The sequence below is a fragment of the Mustela lutreola genome, chromosome 1 (assembly GCF_030435805.1).
Source record: "Mustela lutreola isolate mMusLut2 chromosome 1, mMusLut2.pri, whole genome shotgun sequence".
Lineage (NCBI taxonomy): Eukaryota > Metazoa > Chordata > Mammalia > Carnivora > Mustelidae > Mustela > Mustela lutreola.
In genome coordinates this window covers 247,988,734-248,006,407 of record NC_081290.1, presented here as the reverse complement: position 1 = coordinate 248,006,407, position 17,674 = coordinate 247,988,734, and the positions used below count along the sequence as shown (strand labels likewise).

Sequence of the window (17,674 nt, the reverse complement as noted above, 5' to 3'; positions counted from 1 at the left end):
TTTAAGTAACAAGAAATTTACCAAGGAGTATCTGGGTCTAGCAATAATAGGGAATATGTATTTCCAGGACCAAGGGACACAGATGCCAGTAATGCAGATTATCGGTTTAAGGCCTTGCTGTCTCTCCATAAGCTGGCTCAGTTCTCTGAGCTACCAACAGCTCTCTGATAAGCTACCAAAAGGAGGAAGGAAACAAGCCTCCAGAGTCAGCAGATTTATATCTGATTACTACTTACATTGACCTTCGTGCTGGGGGGTCCTAACCAGTAGAACGAGGCAAGGAAATAAATAGGTCTTTACATTGAAAAGAAAGAATTAAACTTAATAAAACTGTTTACAGATGACAAGATAATATAGACAAAATATCTTAAGAATTTGAACAAAATTACTAGAATTAGTAAGTGATCTTAGTAATGTTTTGAAAATACAAAGTCAATATGAAAAAAACAGTAGTATTTCTACATACTAGCAATAAGCAATGGGAAAATGAAATGTAAAGACGATTTTTTTATAATAGCATCAAAAATATGAAATGCTTAGGGATAATTTAATACAATTTGTTTAAGACCTATATCCTTAAAACTACAAAACACTGCTAAAAGTGAATAAAGAAGTCATACATACATGAAGAGATATTCCATATTTGTGGACTGGGAAGACCCAACAGTGTTCAGATACAATCTCCAAATTAATCTATAGATTTAACAATCTCAATTAACATCCCAGCATGTGTTTTTTATAGAAATGGATGATCTAATTATAAAATTTATGTGAAAATGATAACAATATGTAATACCCAAAGTAATTTTAGAAAAGCATAAGAGGGAAAAAAAAGAAAAGAAGAGCAAAGATGATTTACATTAACTGATTTGAAGATAGTGTGATAATAACAAAAAATATGAAGATCAATGAAAAAAATAGAGAATCTAGAAATACTCACATAAATGATAATTTTCAAAAAAGTTATCAAAGCAATTCAAATTAAAGAATTATTCTTAATAAATGTTGCTAGAAAAACTAGATACATCTTTGAAAAAAATGAATGACACCTTACATCAAACACTAAAATTAATATGAAAAGAGCTTCAGTCCTAAATATAAAAGATAAAATGATAAAACTTATAGGAAATAATAAAGGAGAAAATCTTCAGATTTAGGGTGGGCTAAAGACTTCTTAAGTAAAAGTCAAAAGAGCACAGGGGCGCCTGGGTGTCTCAGTTGGCCAGCTCCTGATTTTGGCTCAGGTCACAATCTCAGAGCTGTGAGAGGGAGCCCTTCGTCGGGCTCTGTACTCAGTGCTGAGTTTGCTTGAGAGCTTTTCCTCTACACCCCTCTCCCTGATCATTCTCACTCTCCCTCTTTAAATAAATAAACAAATATTTGAAAAATAATAATAAAAAAATTAAAGTCAAAAGAGCATAAAACATAGATAAGAAACTGATAAACTGGACTTCACCAAAAGACATACTCTACTCTTTGAAAAATACCATTAGGAACACAAAAAGGCAAACTACAGACTGAAAGAAACTTATGTAATACCTATATCTGACAAAGGGACTTGTATACAATGTATATAAGAACTCTTATAATTCAACAATTAAAGGTTGAGTTATAGATCAAAAGAATTAAAAGTCAAAAGATATAATTTTTAAATATTAACAAAAGAGATGCACAGAGCATTCACAAAAGAAAATACACTAATAGCTAAGGAACACAAGAAAAATGCTCAACATCTTTGATCATGAAGGGAATACAGTTAATTAAAACCATAATGATATTAGAATGACTAAAACTGAAAAGACTGACAATACCAAATGTTGTCAAGGATGTGGAGCAAGTAGAGCTCTCTTCTAGTGCTAATGGGAATGTAAAATGAACAATCACTTTGAAAAACTGTTTGGCAGCTTCTTACAGAGTTAAACATACACATACCATGTAAGCCATCCTGGTATTTACCCAGAAAAATAATGACATACACCCATGAAAATACTTGTTCACAAATGTTTATAGCAGCTTTATTCATAACAGCCAAAAACTGGAAATAACCTAGTATCTACCAATGGATAAATGGTTATGAATGGATAAACAAAGAAAATCTTAAATTATTTGAAAGATTAATTACTCTTCAGCAGTAAAAAAAAGGAAAGATCATTGATACACTGAGCAACATGGATGAATCCCAAAGTAATCATGCTAGGTGAAGGAAACCCAACAAAAAGGATTATATTCACTAATGAATGTATGATGCCATTATATGAGATTCCAAAAAATGGAGCCAGAGGTAGAATAAGCAACAGACTGCAAAAAGGCACAAGAAAAGTTTCAGAGGTAATGGAAATATACTTATCTTGATTATGGTGGTGGTTTCATGAATGATTACATCTATCAATACCCACTGTGGAATGACATCAGCAACACAGCCAAATAAAACAAACCTTCTTACCACCCACTCCTCAAAACCAACAATCCGGCATCCACCCATGGACAAAAGTGCCTTTGTTAGATCAGTAGGATTCAGCACTATACGCCAAGGAACCCAGCAGGAGACTCACACCCATGTGTCAGACATGTAATAGGCACAGAGGCTTCAGTCCCAGCTGTGGACTCTGCAATGGGCCATGAGCCAATTCTAGTCCCACTTTACTGCAGTCCAGGAGCCCCTGGAAAATACCATCTTAAGACAATACACCCAGGGATAGGACAGCCTTTCTGGAAGTTCAGGTTCCCAGCAGAGAGGACCCAGCACACCACTGGGGCAAAACAATGAGCTTGGGTGCATTGTAGAGGGTGAGAGGAACAGTCTGACTTTACATACATCACTCCTCCCCCAAGGTGGAAGAGCTCAGTGCCAAGAGATGTTCTTAGCTCATGATTTCTCCCACAAAGGAAAGTCTGTGTGTGTGAGTAAGCTACGCAAACTGCTGCCAAAGAAGCCCACTTCTTTCTCACCCCATCCAAAGTATTGAGTCCTGTGCTGCATGACTGGGGAATGAGGAGAAGCTAAGACAGTGGCAGACAGGACTCTCAAAGTGGCAATACGAGATACAGATCCTACTAAATGTGCTGTGGACTCCATCAAGAAGTGTGCCCTTAAGCCACTGGGGATGCCTTGGCAGTGGATCGGCTCCCAGTATGTACTATGTGGTCAGCTCCCGGTATGTACTACTCCAATGGCAAGAGGGGGCATTAGCAAATAGCTAGTGAACACAGGCAGAAAGCTGGACCAAAACTGTGGGTCAGAAAGAGACTGCAAACTACAACTTAAGCCACATCCTTGGGAAAGCAAAAGAGAGGCTGTCAGCATCTGGCCTACTGCAATGAAGGTCAAAATAAGGTGCAGAAGCTTAAGAATTCTGCCACAACAGGGTGTAAGATGTGTGAAGAGGCATACACATAGGTCTGAGAAAGCCTCGGAATTCCTAGCAGGGCTGACAGAAGACATTTCTGCTCTGAACTAAGTTGGTAAAGACTAGAGGAGGTTACAACTACTTCAAGTGCAAAGACAGTGACACAGGACTTCAAGGAACAAAAAAATATCAGGGAAACATGACACTACCAAAGATCTCAATCATCTTCCAGGAACCAACCCCAAAGACATGGAGATCTGTGATTTAGCAAACAAAGAGTTCAAAATATCTGGTTTAAGGCAGTAAATGGGCTACAAGAAAACACAGAAATAGTTCAGGGAAATCAGGAAAACAAAAATGAGAAATTTAATGAAGAGATAGAAATCATTAAAAAAAGAACAAAATTCTAGATTTGAAGGTTGTAATGAGTGAAATGAAAACTGCACTAGATAGCATCAACAACAGAATGGATCAAGAAGAAAGAATATGGGGCGCCTGGGTGGCTCAGATATTAAGCGTCTGCCTTCGGCTCAGGTCATGATCCCAGGGTCCTGCTTTTCCCTCTGCTTCTCTCTCTCTCTCTCTCTGTCTCTCATGAATAAATAAATAAAATTTAAAAAAAGAAAAGAAGAAGAAGAAAGAATGAATTTGGGTGCCTGGGTGTCTCAGTGTAAGTGCTACCTTTGGCTCAGGTCATTAGAGAAGAGGACCACCACACAGCACAGCTCCTAGAGGGTGTTATTCCTATCCCCACTTGGGCAGTGAACAGTTTGCTCATGGGACACCTGGGTGGCTCAGTCGGTTAAACATCTGCCTTGTGCTCAGGCCCTGATGGTAGGGTCATAGGATGGAGCTCCACATCGGGCTCCGTGCTCAGTAGGAAGCCTGTTTCTCCCTCTCTCTTCCTTGTATGCTTATGCTCTCACTCTCTCACTCTCTCTGAATGTCAAATAAATAAAATATTTTTTTAAAAAAAGAAGAAAGATGGGGCAACTGGGTGGCTCAGTGGGTTAAAGCCTCTGCCTTTGGCTCGGGTCATGATCTCAGGGTCCTGGGATCGAGCCCCATGTCGGGCTCTCTGCTGTGCAAGGAGCCTGCTTCCTCCTCTCTCTCTCTCTCTCTGCCTGCCTCTCTGCCTACTTGTGATCTCTGTCTGTCAAATAAATAAATAAAATCTTTAAAAAAATAAAAATGAAAATAAAAAAATAAAAAAAGAAGAAAGAATCTGTTGAACTTAACAGATATTTTCAGAATATTCCACCCTCAAACATCAGAATACACATTCTTTTCAAGTGCACATGGAAAATTCACCAGAATAGATCATATATCAGGTCAAAAACAAGCCTCAACAAATACAAAAAGACTGAAGTCAAGCCATGCACCTTTTCTGACCACAACACTGTGAAACTAAAGTCAACCACAAGAAAAAATTTGGAAAGACCACAAATACATGGAGGTTAAACAACATGCTACTAAACGATGAATGGGTCAACCAGGAAATCAAAGAAGAAATTTTAAAACATACATGGAAACAAATGAAAATGAAAACGCAATACCCAAAACCTTTGGGATGTAGTGAAAGTAGTCCTAAGAAGGAACTATATAGCAAGAGATGCCCACCTCAAGAAGCAAGGAAAATCTCAATAAACCACCTCACCTTACACCTAAAGGATCCAGAAAAAGAAAAAGCATAAAGCCAGCAGAAGGAAGGAAATAATAAAGATTAGAGCAGAAATAAATGATATAGAAACTAAAAAAACAATAGAACAGATCAATGCAACCAGGAGCTGGTTCTTTGAAACGATTAATAAAACTGATAAATCTCTAGCCAAACATCAAAAAGAAAAGAGAAGGGATGCCTGGGTGGTCAGTTGGTTAAGCATCTGCCTTCTGCTCAGGTCGTGAGCCCAGGGTCCTGGGATCAAGTCCCACATGAGGCTCCCTACTCAGCAGGGAGCCTGTTTCTCCTTCTGCCTCCTGATCCCCCTGGTTGTGCTTTCTCCCTCCCTCCCTCTCTCCAACAAATTAAATAAAATCTTAAAAAAAAGAAGAAAGAAAAGAGAAAAAAACAAGAAAATAAAATCAAATGAGAGAGGAGAAATAACAACCAACACCACAGAAATATAAACAATTATAACAGAATATTATGAAAAACTATATGCCAACAAATTGGACAACATAGAAGAAAAGGATAAATTCCTAGAAACATAGAAATTACCTAAACTGCAAGAAAAACTAGAAAACTTGAACAGATTGATAACCAGCAAAGAAACTGAATCACTAATCAAAAAACTCCCAGCAAACAAAAGTCTGTGACCGTATGGCTTCACAGGCAAATTCTACCAAATACTTAAAGAGTTAATACCTATTCTTCTCAAATTATTCCAAAAAACAGAAAAGGAAGGAAAATTTCCAAATTCAGTCTGAGACCAGCATTACCCTGATAACAAAACCAGATAAAGACACCACTAAAAAGGAGAACTATAGGCCAATTTCTCTGATGGACATAGATGCAAAAATTCTCAACAAAATCCTAGCAAACCAAATCCAACAATACATTAAAAAAATAATTCACCACAATCAAGTGGGATTTATTCCTGGGTTGCAAGAATGGTTTAATATTCTCAAATCAATCAATGTGACATACCACATTAATAAAAGAAAGGGTAGGAGCCATATGATTCTTTCAATAGATGCAGAAAAAGCATTTCACAAAGCATGACATCCATTCATGATAAAAACCCTCAACAATGTAGGTGTAGAAGGAACATACCTCAAGATAATAAAGACCATATATGAAAAGCCCCACAGCTACTATCATCCTCAATGGGGAAAACCAGAGAGCTTTTCTCTACGGTCAGGAACAAGACAGGCATATCCATTCTCACCACTTTTATTCAACATAGTACTGGAAGTCTTAACCACAGCAATCAGACCTCAGAAAGAAACAAAAGACATCCAAATCAGCAAAGAAAAAGAGAAACTTTCAGTATTTGCACATAACATGATACTATAGATAGAAAACCCAAAAGAATCCACAAAAACCTGCTGGAACTGATCAATGAATTCAGTAAAGTTGCAGGATATAAAATCAACATACAGAAATATGTTACATTTCTATACACTAATAATGAAGCAGCAGAAAGAGAAATTTAGGAATTAGTCCCATTTACAATTGCAATACAAACAGTAAGATAGCTAGGAATAAATCTAACCAAAGAAGTGAAAGATCAGTACTCTGAAAACTGTAAGGCACTGATGAAAGAAACGCAAGATGACACAGAGAAATGGAAAGACATACTCACAGACTGGAAAAGCAAACACTGCTAAAATGTCCGTGCTACCCAAAGCAATTTAAATATTTAATGCAATCCCTTTCAAAATACCAACAGCATTTTTCACAAAGCTAGAACAAATAATCCTGAATTCGTATAGAACCACAAAGACCCCAAATAGCCAAAGCAACCTTGAAAAATAAAAGCAACCCTGGAAACCTCACAGTTCTGGACTTCAAGTTATATTACAAAACCATAGTATTCAAAACAGTATGTTATTTGCACAAGAAAAAAACACATAGATCAATGGAATCAAATAGAAAACCCAGAGATAAACCCACAACTGTAAGAATATCCAATGGGAAAAAGACAGTCTCTTCAATAATATGTGAAAACTGGACAGTCACATGCAAAAGAATGAACTGAACCACTTTCTTACACCACACACAAAAATAAATTCAAAATAGATGAAAGACCTAAATGTGAGACAGGAAACCATTGAAGTCCAAGAAGAGTACACAGGCAGTAACCTCTCTGACATGAGCCATAGCAACTTCTTTCTAGGTATATCTCCTAAGGCAAAGGAAACAAAATCAAAAATAAATTATTGGGGGCACCTGGGTGGCTCAGTGGGTTAAGCCGCTGCCTTCGGCTCAGGTCATAATCTCGCGTCCCGGGATCGAGTCCCGCATCGGGCTCTCTGCTCGGCAGGGAGCCTGCTTCCTCCTCTCTCTCTCTCTGCCTGCCTCTCTGCCTACTTGTGATCTCTCTCTGTCAAATAAATAAATAAAATCTTTAAAAAAAAATAAATAAAATAAATTATTGGGACTACATCTAAATAAAAAGCTTCTACACAGCAAAGGAAATTATCAACAAAACTAAAAGACAACCTATGGAGTGTGAGAAGATATTTGCAAATGACGTATCTGATAAAGGGTTAGTATCCAAAATATACAAAGAACTTATAAAATTTAACCCTCTCCAAATGAATAACCTAATTAAAAAATGGGCAAAAGACATGAATAGACATTTTTCCAAAGAAGATATACATGGCCAACAGATACATGGAAACATGCTCATTATTCATCATCATGGAAATGCAAATCAGAACCACAAGTTATCACCTCACACCTGTCAGAAAGGCTAAAATCAAAAACATAAGAAACATCAAGTGTTGGCAAAGATGTGGAGAAAAAAGAACATTTGTGCACTGTTGGTGAGAATGCGATCTGTTGGGGCACCTGGGTGGCTCAGTTGGTTAAGCAACCGCCATTGGCTCAGGTCACGGTCCCGGAGTCCCGGGATCGAGTCCCGCATCAGGATCCCAGCTCCATGGGGAGTCTGCTTCTCCCTCTGACCTTCTCACCTCTCATACTCTCTCTCACTGTCTCTCAAATAAATAAATAAAAATCTTAAAAAAAAAAAAAAAAAGAATGCGATCTGTTGCAGCCACTGTGGAAAACAGTATGAAGGTTCCTCAAACATTAAAAACAGAAATGCCGGGGCACCTGGGTGGCTCAGTGGGTTAAGCCGCTGCCTTCGGCTCAGGTCATGATCTCGGGGTCCCGGGATCGAGTCCCGCATCAGGCTCTCTGCTCAGCAGGGAGCCTGCTTCCTCCTCTCTCTCTCTCTGCCTGCCTCTCTGCCTACTTGTCATCTCTCTCTGTCAAATAAATAAATAAAATCTTTAAAAAAAACAAACAGAAATGCCATATGATTCAATTATTCTACTCCTGGGTATTTACCTGAAAAAAAGAAAACACTAATTTAAAAAGATATATGCACCCCTGTATTTTTTGCAGCATTACTTACAATAGTCAAGATATGGAAGCAATGTAAGCGTCCATCAACAGACAAATGGATAAGGAAAATGTAGTACATAATGGAATATTATGCAACCATAAAAAATGAAATTGTGCCATTTGAGAAAACATGGATAGACCTAAAGGGTATTTATGCTAATTGAAATAAATCAGACTGAGAAAGAGAAATACCATATGACTCCACTCATGAGTGGAATTCAAAAAAAAAAAAAAAGAATAAACAAACAAAAAGCAGAATCAGACCTATAAATACAGAGAACAAACTGATGGTTGCCCAAGGGGAGTGGAGTGAAGAGGTTGGGCAAAATGGGTTCAGGGGGAGAAGGAGATTCAGGCTTCTAGTTATGGAATGAATGTGTTATGGGAATAAAAGCTGCACAAGGGGCACCTGGGTGGCTCAGTGGGTTAAGCCTCTGCCTTCGGCTCAGGTCATGATCCCAGGGGCCTGGGATCGAGTCCCGCATCGGGCTCTCTGCTCGGCGGGGAGCCTGCTTCCCTCTCTCTCTCTCTCTGCCTGCCTCTCCGTCTACTTGTGATTTCTCTCTGTCAAATAAATAAATAAAATCTTTAAAAAAAAAAAAAATGAAATTGTGCCATTTGAGAAAACATGGATAGACCTAAAGGGTATTTATGCTAATTGAAATAAATCAGACTGAGAAAGAGAAATACCATATGACTCCACTCATGAGTGGAATCCAAAAAAAAAAAAAAAAAGAATAAACAAACAAAAAGCAGAATCAGACCTATAAATACAGAGAACAAACTGATGGTTGCCCAAGGGGAGTGGAGTGAAGAGGTTGGGCAAAATGGGTTCAGGGGGAGAAGGAGATTCAGGCTTCTAGTTATGGAATGAATGTGTTATGGGAATAAAAGCTGCACAAGGGGCACCTGGGTGGCTCAGTGGGTTAAGCCTCTGCCTTCGGCTCAGGTCATGATCCCAGGGGCCTGGGATCGAGTCCCGCATTGGGCTCTCTGCTCAGCAGGGAGCATGCTTCTCCTCATCTCTCTCTCTGTCTGTCTCTGCCTATTTGTGATCTCTCTCTCTGTCAAATAAATAAATAAAATCTTTAAAAAAAAAAAAAAAGCTGCACAAGAAGAAAAAAACTGTAAGATATATATATATAGACATATGTATACAATTTAATATTGTATATATACAATTTAATATTCATCCATACATATTTATTATATAAATTATATAATTAAAATTTATATTGTATAAATTATATAACTACAATTTAATATTCAGCTATGAGAGAGAAGGAAATCTCGCCATTTGTTATAGCATGGACGAATCTTGAAGGCATTATGGTAAGTGAAGTTAAGTCTGATAGAGAAAGACAAACACTGTATGATGTCACTTACATGTGGCTTCTAAAATGGTCAAACTCATAAAGACAAAGAGGTGGTGGCCAGGGGCTGGAGAAGGGGGGAAATGGAGAGATGTTTATAGTTACGGTTATAAAATGAGTAAGCTCTGAGTATCTAAGGTACAGCATGGTGACTATAGTTGACAATACTGTATTATATACCTAAAACCTGCAAAGAGAGTAAATCTTAAATGTTTTCACCATAAAAAGGAAATGGTAATTATGTGAGGTATTGGAAGTATTAACTAATCCTACTGTGGTAATCATTCTGCAATATACAAGTCTATCAAATCATTGTATTATACACCTTACCCATTATGTCAATTGTATCTCAATAAAGCTGGAAAAATCATTATATACTTTGAATGGGTACAGTTTATTGTACAGAAACATTACTTCAGTGAAGTTGTTTTTTAAAAATAGTATGGAAAGATCATCTTATTCAGTTAAAGGGAGGATAAAAGACTTACCTGGATTTGAAATAATAAGCATCTTACAGTCAGGACTATGCTGGACTATGGTAGGAATGATTGATTTCATGATGTTCACATTCCGTTGCACCAGGGCAAGGCGACTTTCTCCCTCCTGTTGCCGTGCACCTGCTGTCACAATAACTAATTTGGAGTTTGCAGATACTATGTAATCTAAAAAGAAACAGAAGGCAATACTTGGATCAAGAATGCCATAATTACTGTGCCTTACTTCTTTAAAAGTCTATTGTAAGACCTTGGTACTAAAGTACTCATCTATCAGGGTGCCTGGGTGGCTCAGTCGGTTAAATGTCTGCAGCTCAGGTCACGATCCCAGGTCCCTAGGATTGAGCCCTGCTTCAGCTTCCTGCTCAGCAGGGAGTCTATTTCACCCTCTCCTTCTGCCCTCCCCCACAGTCACACTCTCTTTGTCTCTCAAATAAATAAAAAATCTTAAAAAAATAAAGTACTCATCTATCATAAATAAATAAACAAATAAGGTACACATCTACCTTTATACTGGCATTTACAGATGAAACACTTCCCACGTAGCAATGTTACATCACATAACCTGAAGGAGGCCTTGTTACTATGACTTACCAGTTCTCACATTTTTTTTTTTTTAATAATAACATATCCTTTTAGCCCACATTCTCATTTCTTTTTAAGGCCTGAGGCAATGCAAGTCAGCATGCTCTGGCCTCTTAGAAACACCTTATGAAGCTTAGAACTCTGAGAATTTATGTCTGTTTCAAGATTCTAAGAATGAGCATGTATTTACTTCTATGATAAGGGACTAGATTTGAGATCATAAAGTAGTTCTTGATCCTCACAGGAAGGTATTAACTACTTTCTAAGTCTAATGATCAGTCATACAACTGTTTCACCTATTAAATCCAATGATAATATGATATGATGCTCACTATCCCATAGTGGACTTTAAAAAAAGCATTATATACCTTGAACTCATGGTCCTGATGTCAAAGTTGTATGCCCTTCAAACTGAGCCAGGCAGGTGTCCCCAGGCTCCTTTTAAAAAAGGAAATCTACTGAATTTTAAAGACATTATTGTATCTCCATTTATGGCCATTTCATATTTTACTTTTTTTTTTTTTAAAGATTTTATTTATTTACTTGAGAGAGAGACAGTGAGAGAGAGCATGAATGAGGAGAAGGTCAAAGAGAGAAGCAGACTCCCCATGGAGCTGGGAGTCCGATGCGGGACTCGATCCCGGGCACCCAGGTGCCCCTCAAATAGGTGTTTTTAATAATCTTTAAAAATGTCTATTTGGGGACCTTTCAATTTCTAAATGAATTTTAGAATGAATTTAGTGTCTATAGAACATAAAGCATTTTGAGATTTTGACTATGGTTGTGTATCATCTATAATCAAGAGAAGAATGGACATCTTACAAATAGACTTCCATATGCAAGGTCTATCTATTTATGTATATAATATCATTCAACGAGGTTGTCTTCTTTTCTGAATAAAAGCTCTATAGAGATCTTGTTAGATTTATTTCACGTACTTCCTATTTTTGATAATGTAAATAATAGGTTTAAATTCTTCTCCTTGTTTTTGACATATATATGTACAATTAAGATTTTATTAATAACTATGTCAACCATCCTCACTAAACTTTTAGCTCTACATGTGGTCTCTTTTATTATTTTTTTTTCCTTTACCTTCTTTTTGATTCACTGGTTATGTTCTTCTAATTTTATTACTTCCCTCTTACTAATTTAGAGGTTTCACTGTTTCTCTTCTTTTAAAGATTATCACAGCAGTTACACTATGCATATTTAAGTTATCAAAGTCCAAAGGTAATCATCACTTTTCCATCTGCCCTAATGACTGAGGAACTCAGAACACTACTTCATTCCCCATTACCACATTTCACACCCAGATTTATATGCTATATTTTAAAATTTTTTAATCCTATATTATATGGTCTTATACAATTTGTATTTATTTAGATTTGTCCTCAATTTTATCATTTTCTGTATTCTTCACATTTTTTTTTTGCATTTCAGAACTTGTATCTAAGGTCACTCTTCTTTTGCCTTTTGTATATATTTTTGCATTTTTAAATTTTTAATTAAAATTTTTTTTTATTTAAGTTCAATTTAATTAATATATACTGTATTATCAGTTTCAGAGGCAGAATCTGGTGATTCATCAGTTGCATACAACACCCAGTGCTCATTACCTCAAGTGCCCTCCTTAATGCCCATCACCAAATTACCCCATTCCCCCACCCACCTCCCCTCCAGCAATCCTTAGTTTGTTTCCCATAATTACCGAGTCTCTTATGGCTTGCCTCCCTTTCTGTTTTCGACTTATTTTATTTTTCCTTCCCTTCCCTTATGTTCATCTGTTTTGTTTCTTAAATCCCACATGAGTGAAATCATATGGTATATGTTTTTCTCTGATCAACTATATTGCTTAGCATAATACCCTCTAGTTCCATCCATATCATTTCAAATGACAAGATTTCATTCTTTTTGATGGCTGAGTAATATTCCTGTGTACATATATTTATCTCTCTTCTTTATCCACTCATCAGTAGATGGACATTTGTGCTCTTTCCATATTTTGGCTTTGCATTATTAGCAAAGGTCTGATTAGTCTGACTGAAAATGTATTATAACCTTATTCTCTCTTTTTAAAAAAAAAATGTATTTTATTTATTTATTTGACAGAGAGAGATCAAGAGTAGGCAGAGAGGCAGGCAGAGAGAAAGGGAAGCTTGATCCCAGGACCCTGAGATCATGACCTGAGCTGAAGACAGAGGCTTAACACACTGAGCCACTCATAGTCCTATAACCTTATTCTTGGAAGATATTTTTGCTGGGTAGAGATTCTGGATTGACATTTACTCTTTCTCAGCACATTAAAACAATATCATTTCATTATATTTTGGTTTCACTGTGCTGTTGATAAGTCAGTTATTCTTTCCTTTTTCTATAATTTGTCTAGTGACTTTTTTTTTCTCTTTGCCTTTAGTGTTTTTTTTTTTTTTTTAGATTTTATTTATTTATCAGAGAGAGAGAGGGGGAGAGAGCGAGCACAGGCAGACAGAATGGCAGGCAGAGGCAGAGGGAGAAGCAGGCTCCCCGCCGAGCAAAGAGCCCGATGTGGGACTCTTCCCAGGATGCTGGGATCACGACCTGAGCCGAAGGCAGCTGCTTAACCAACTGAGCCACCCAGGCGTCCCAGTGTTCTGTAATTTCACAAGAATGTGTTAGATAGGATTTCGTATTTATCCTTGAGACTATTTGACTTGAGTATGTGTGTTATTTTTCATTAGTTCTCAAAAATGCTCAATTATAAATCTTCCAATATTTCGTCCTCTCTGTTCACTTTTCTAATTATATGTACATGACATCACTTTATCCTCTATGATTCTTAGCCTGTCCTATTTTCTACTTCTTGCTGTCTTTTTTTTTTTTTAAGATTTTATTTATTTATTTATTTGACAGACAGAGATCACAAGTAGGCAGAGAGGCAGGCAAAGAGAAAGAGAGAGAGGAGGGGAAGCAGGCTCCCCGCTGAGCAGGGAGCCCGATGCGGGGCTTGATCCCAGGACCCTGGGATCATGACCTGAGCCAAAGGCAGAGGCTTTAACCCACTGAGCCACCCAGGTGCCCCTCTTACTGTCTTCTTTGTAATTGCCTTAGGTTCATCATTTCCCTCTTCAGTGTGTCTGCTCTATTATTAAATCCATTAATTTTTTTATTTCATCCTATTTAGAAGTTATATTTGACTATTTTACTTTTATTTTTAAAGATTTATTTATTTACTTATTTATTTGAGAAAGGAGGAGAGAGTTGGGGGGAAAGGCAGAGAGAGAGAATCTCAAGCAGATTCTGCACTGAGCACAAAGCCCAGCATAGGTCTCAATTCCATGACCCTGAGATCATGACCCAAGCTGAAATCAAGGGTTGGACACTTAACTGAGCCACCCAGGCACCCTTATATTTGGCTATTTTAAAAATATAGGTTTTCCTGGGACGCCTGGGTGGCTCAGTTGGTTAAGCAGCTGCCTTCGGCTCAGGTCATGATCCCAGCGTCCTGGGATCGAGTCCCACATCGGGCTCCTTGCTCTGCGGGGAGCCTGCTTCTCCCTCTGACTCTGCCTTCCACTCTGTCTGCCTATGCTCGCTCTTGCTCGCTCTCTCTGACAAATAAATAAAATCTTTAAAAAAAAAATATATATATATAGGTTTTCCTGTCTTATACTGATATTTTCAAGTTGGTCCTTTATTTCTTTATGTGGAATAATTATAGTTAATTTCTATTTGTGTTTCAGAATTTCAACATCTGAAATCTATGGTAGCCTTTTCTGTTACCTCAGCTGGTTCTTGCTCATGCATTTTCTTGGTAGATTTAATTAGTCCTACTGTGAGATGTTCATTTTTTTTGAATATTATTTGTGGAACTTCTTTGAGCCCTGAAATAAAGTGGGTTACTTCTAGAGACTCCCTTAAGTCTTTTTTTAAAAGATGTATTTATTGGGGTGCCTGGGTGGCTCAGTGGGTTCAAGCCTCTGCCTTTGGCTCAGGTCATGATCCCAGGGTCCTGGGAATGGAGCCCCACATCGTGCTCTCTGCTCTGCAGGGAGCCTGCTTCCCCTCCCTGCCTCTCTGCCTACTTGTGATCTCTGTCTGTCAAATAAATAAATCTTTTTTTTTTAACAATGTATTTATTTATTTGAGGGAAGAAGAGAAAGTGGGGGAAAGGGCAAAGGGAGAAAACCTTCAAGCAGCCTCCCCACTGAACTCGGAGCCGCTTGACCCACTGACCCATGAATTCCTGACCTGAGCGGAAAACAAGAGTCAGACATTTAACCAACTAAGCCACCCAGGTGCCCCAAGATTATCTTAAGTCTTAAGACTGCTTGAGATTTTTGGGGGGATTTCAAATAAGGGCCAGCTGGTATCTACAATCTTGGCGACCATTTCCTTCCTTTACTCAAGCAGCTGAGACGCTTGATTTTACTGTCAGTCCCCAGAGATAGGGAGAAACGAATTACTTCAAGATCATCCTTACATTAAGGAATTGCCAAATGAGGGCCGGCAAGCCACATCTGGCCCACCGCCTGGTTTAGTAATTAAAATCTCACTGGAAGGGGCGCCTGGGTGGCTAAGTGGGTTAAGGCCTCTGCCTTCGGCTCAGGTCATGATTCCAGGGTCCTGGGATCGAGCCTGGCATCGGGCTCTCTGCTCAGCAGGGAGCCTGCTTCCTCCTCCCTCTCTCTCTGCCTGCTTCTCTGCTTACTTGTGATTTCCGTCTGTCAAATAAACGAATGAAATCTTTAAAAAAAAAAAAAAATCTCACTGGGACATAGCCAGACCCATTTTACATATAGTTGATCACTGCTTTAGAACAAGAGCAGTTGAGTAGTTTTGACAGAGGCTATAGATCCCACAAAGCCTAACATATCTGACCCTTTACAAAACAGAGTTTACTAACCCCGTTGGAGTTCCAGCTTTATGAAGTTAACTCCTATAGAACTCCCCAAATTAAGCCCTGTCTCCAGTCTCCTAAATCCTGTGAGGCAGTGGAAACCAAAATTGAAGTTCACAAAGTCTGACTAATGCTAGCTAGTAAAAACGAGCTATAATGCTCTGCTTAACTCTCTAGTTTCCTGACTTCACTCAATGCCTATTCTGAAAATGTCTTTATTAAGAGCATATCAATTGTAAATGAATTCTTTAAGGATTGAGAAAATCTTTCTTTTATATTTTATGCAGGAGTTTTGTAATTTATAGCAAAAAGACTGATCCAGGTGTTTATCCTGCCACATTACCATAAAGTAAATGCTGAATGATTTTTTTTTAAGTATTTTAATACAGTAGGAGCTCTTTTAACCTGACTCCACTGAACTGATTCAGTACATTAAGGGATATAAAACATACTGATATCTAAGGCAACTGAATACTCCCAATTAATAGACTTTCATAGGGAAGGTCTGTGTACTTTTTCTTCCCTTTTTTTAGAGAGAAGCAGAGAGAGCACAAGCAGGGGGAGGGTCAGAGGGAGAAGGAGAAGTAGACTCCTCGCTGAGCAGGGAGATGGATGAGGTGGGGAATGCAAGCTGGTGCAGCCACTCTGGAAAACAGTATGGTGTGTCCTCAAAAAGCTGAAAATAAAGCTACTCTATGACCCAGCAATCGCACTACTGGGTATTTACCCTAAAGATACAAATGTAGTGATCAGAAGGGGCACATGTACCTGAATGTTTATGGCAGCAATGTCCACGATAGCCAAACTATGGAAAGAGCCCAGATGTCCATAAACAGACGAATGGGTGAAGATGTGGTACACACACACACATACAGGAATACTATATATACACACACAGCCAACAAAAAAATGAAATTTTGCCATTTCCAATGGTGTGGATGGAACTAGAGGGTATTATGCTAAGCGAAGTAAGTCAATCAGAGAAAGACAATTATTATATGATCCCTCTGATATGAGGAATTTGAGGCAGGGTGGGGAGTCATGGGGGTAGGGAGGGAAAAAAATGAAACAAGATGGGATCAAGAGGGAGATAAACCATACAGACTCATAATCTCACAAAACAAATTGAGGGTTGCTCGGGGTGGGCGATAGGGATACAGTGGCTGGTGATGGGCACTGGGGAGGATATGTGCTATGGTGAGTGCTGTGAAATGTGTAAGATTGATGATTCACAGACCTGTACCCCTGGGGCAAATAATACATTATTTGGTAATAAAAAAAAAAGATGTTTATCATGTTTATATCCAAATGTATTTATGCCAATTGTATCTATTAATTATATAATATGAGGTAAGTCACTAAAATACAAGTGTAAAAGAAATGCATGGTAAAGATAACCAGTATATTCAGGATTGAGACATGAATAGATGTAACACAGAACATATCAACTAAATTAGTAATGTCTTATTTTTTTTCCTGGGTGTTGGATACATTGATGTTTGTTATACTTAAACTCTATATGTCAAGCATTTCATAATTTTTTAATGATTGTTTCTTTTTTAAAAGATTTTATTTACTCAAGAGAACATGAGCAGGGGGAGGGGCAGAGAAAAACAGAGAAGCAGACTCCCCACTGAGTGGGGAACCCAGTGTGCGGCTTGATCCCAGGACCTTGAGATTATGACCTCAGCCAAAGTCAGAAGCTTAACCAACTGAGCCACCCAGGCACCCCTATTATCCCCCTGCTTGTGCTTGCTCACAAATAAATGAATAAAATCATTTTCATAAAAAATTAACCTTTTAAACTGTATGTCCTAATGAGATTGGTGATATTTTTAATTTATATTTACGGAGACCAGTTTGGTAAAGTTCATTACTCTTTTTTAAAACTCTGAAAAGAACTCTTTAAATTAAAATTA

At 38.0% G+C, this 17,674-nt stretch overlaps 1 protein-coding gene across 2 annotated transcripts in view; it reads right to left on the bottom strand.

The window, feature by feature from the left end:
* Positions 1-17,674, bottom strand: part of LOC131810168 (L-lactate dehydrogenase C chain) — a 48,375-nt gene that overhangs the window by 19,497 nt on the left and 11,204 nt on the right. For both annotated transcript variants that reach the window (XM_059137815.1, XM_059137806.1), the window contains exon 4: positions 10,286-10,459. In XM_059137815.1, coding sequence (XP_058993798.1) covers positions 10,286-10,459 — 174 coding nt within the window. The remainder of the gene's footprint in view (positions 1-10,285; positions 10,460-17,674) is intronic.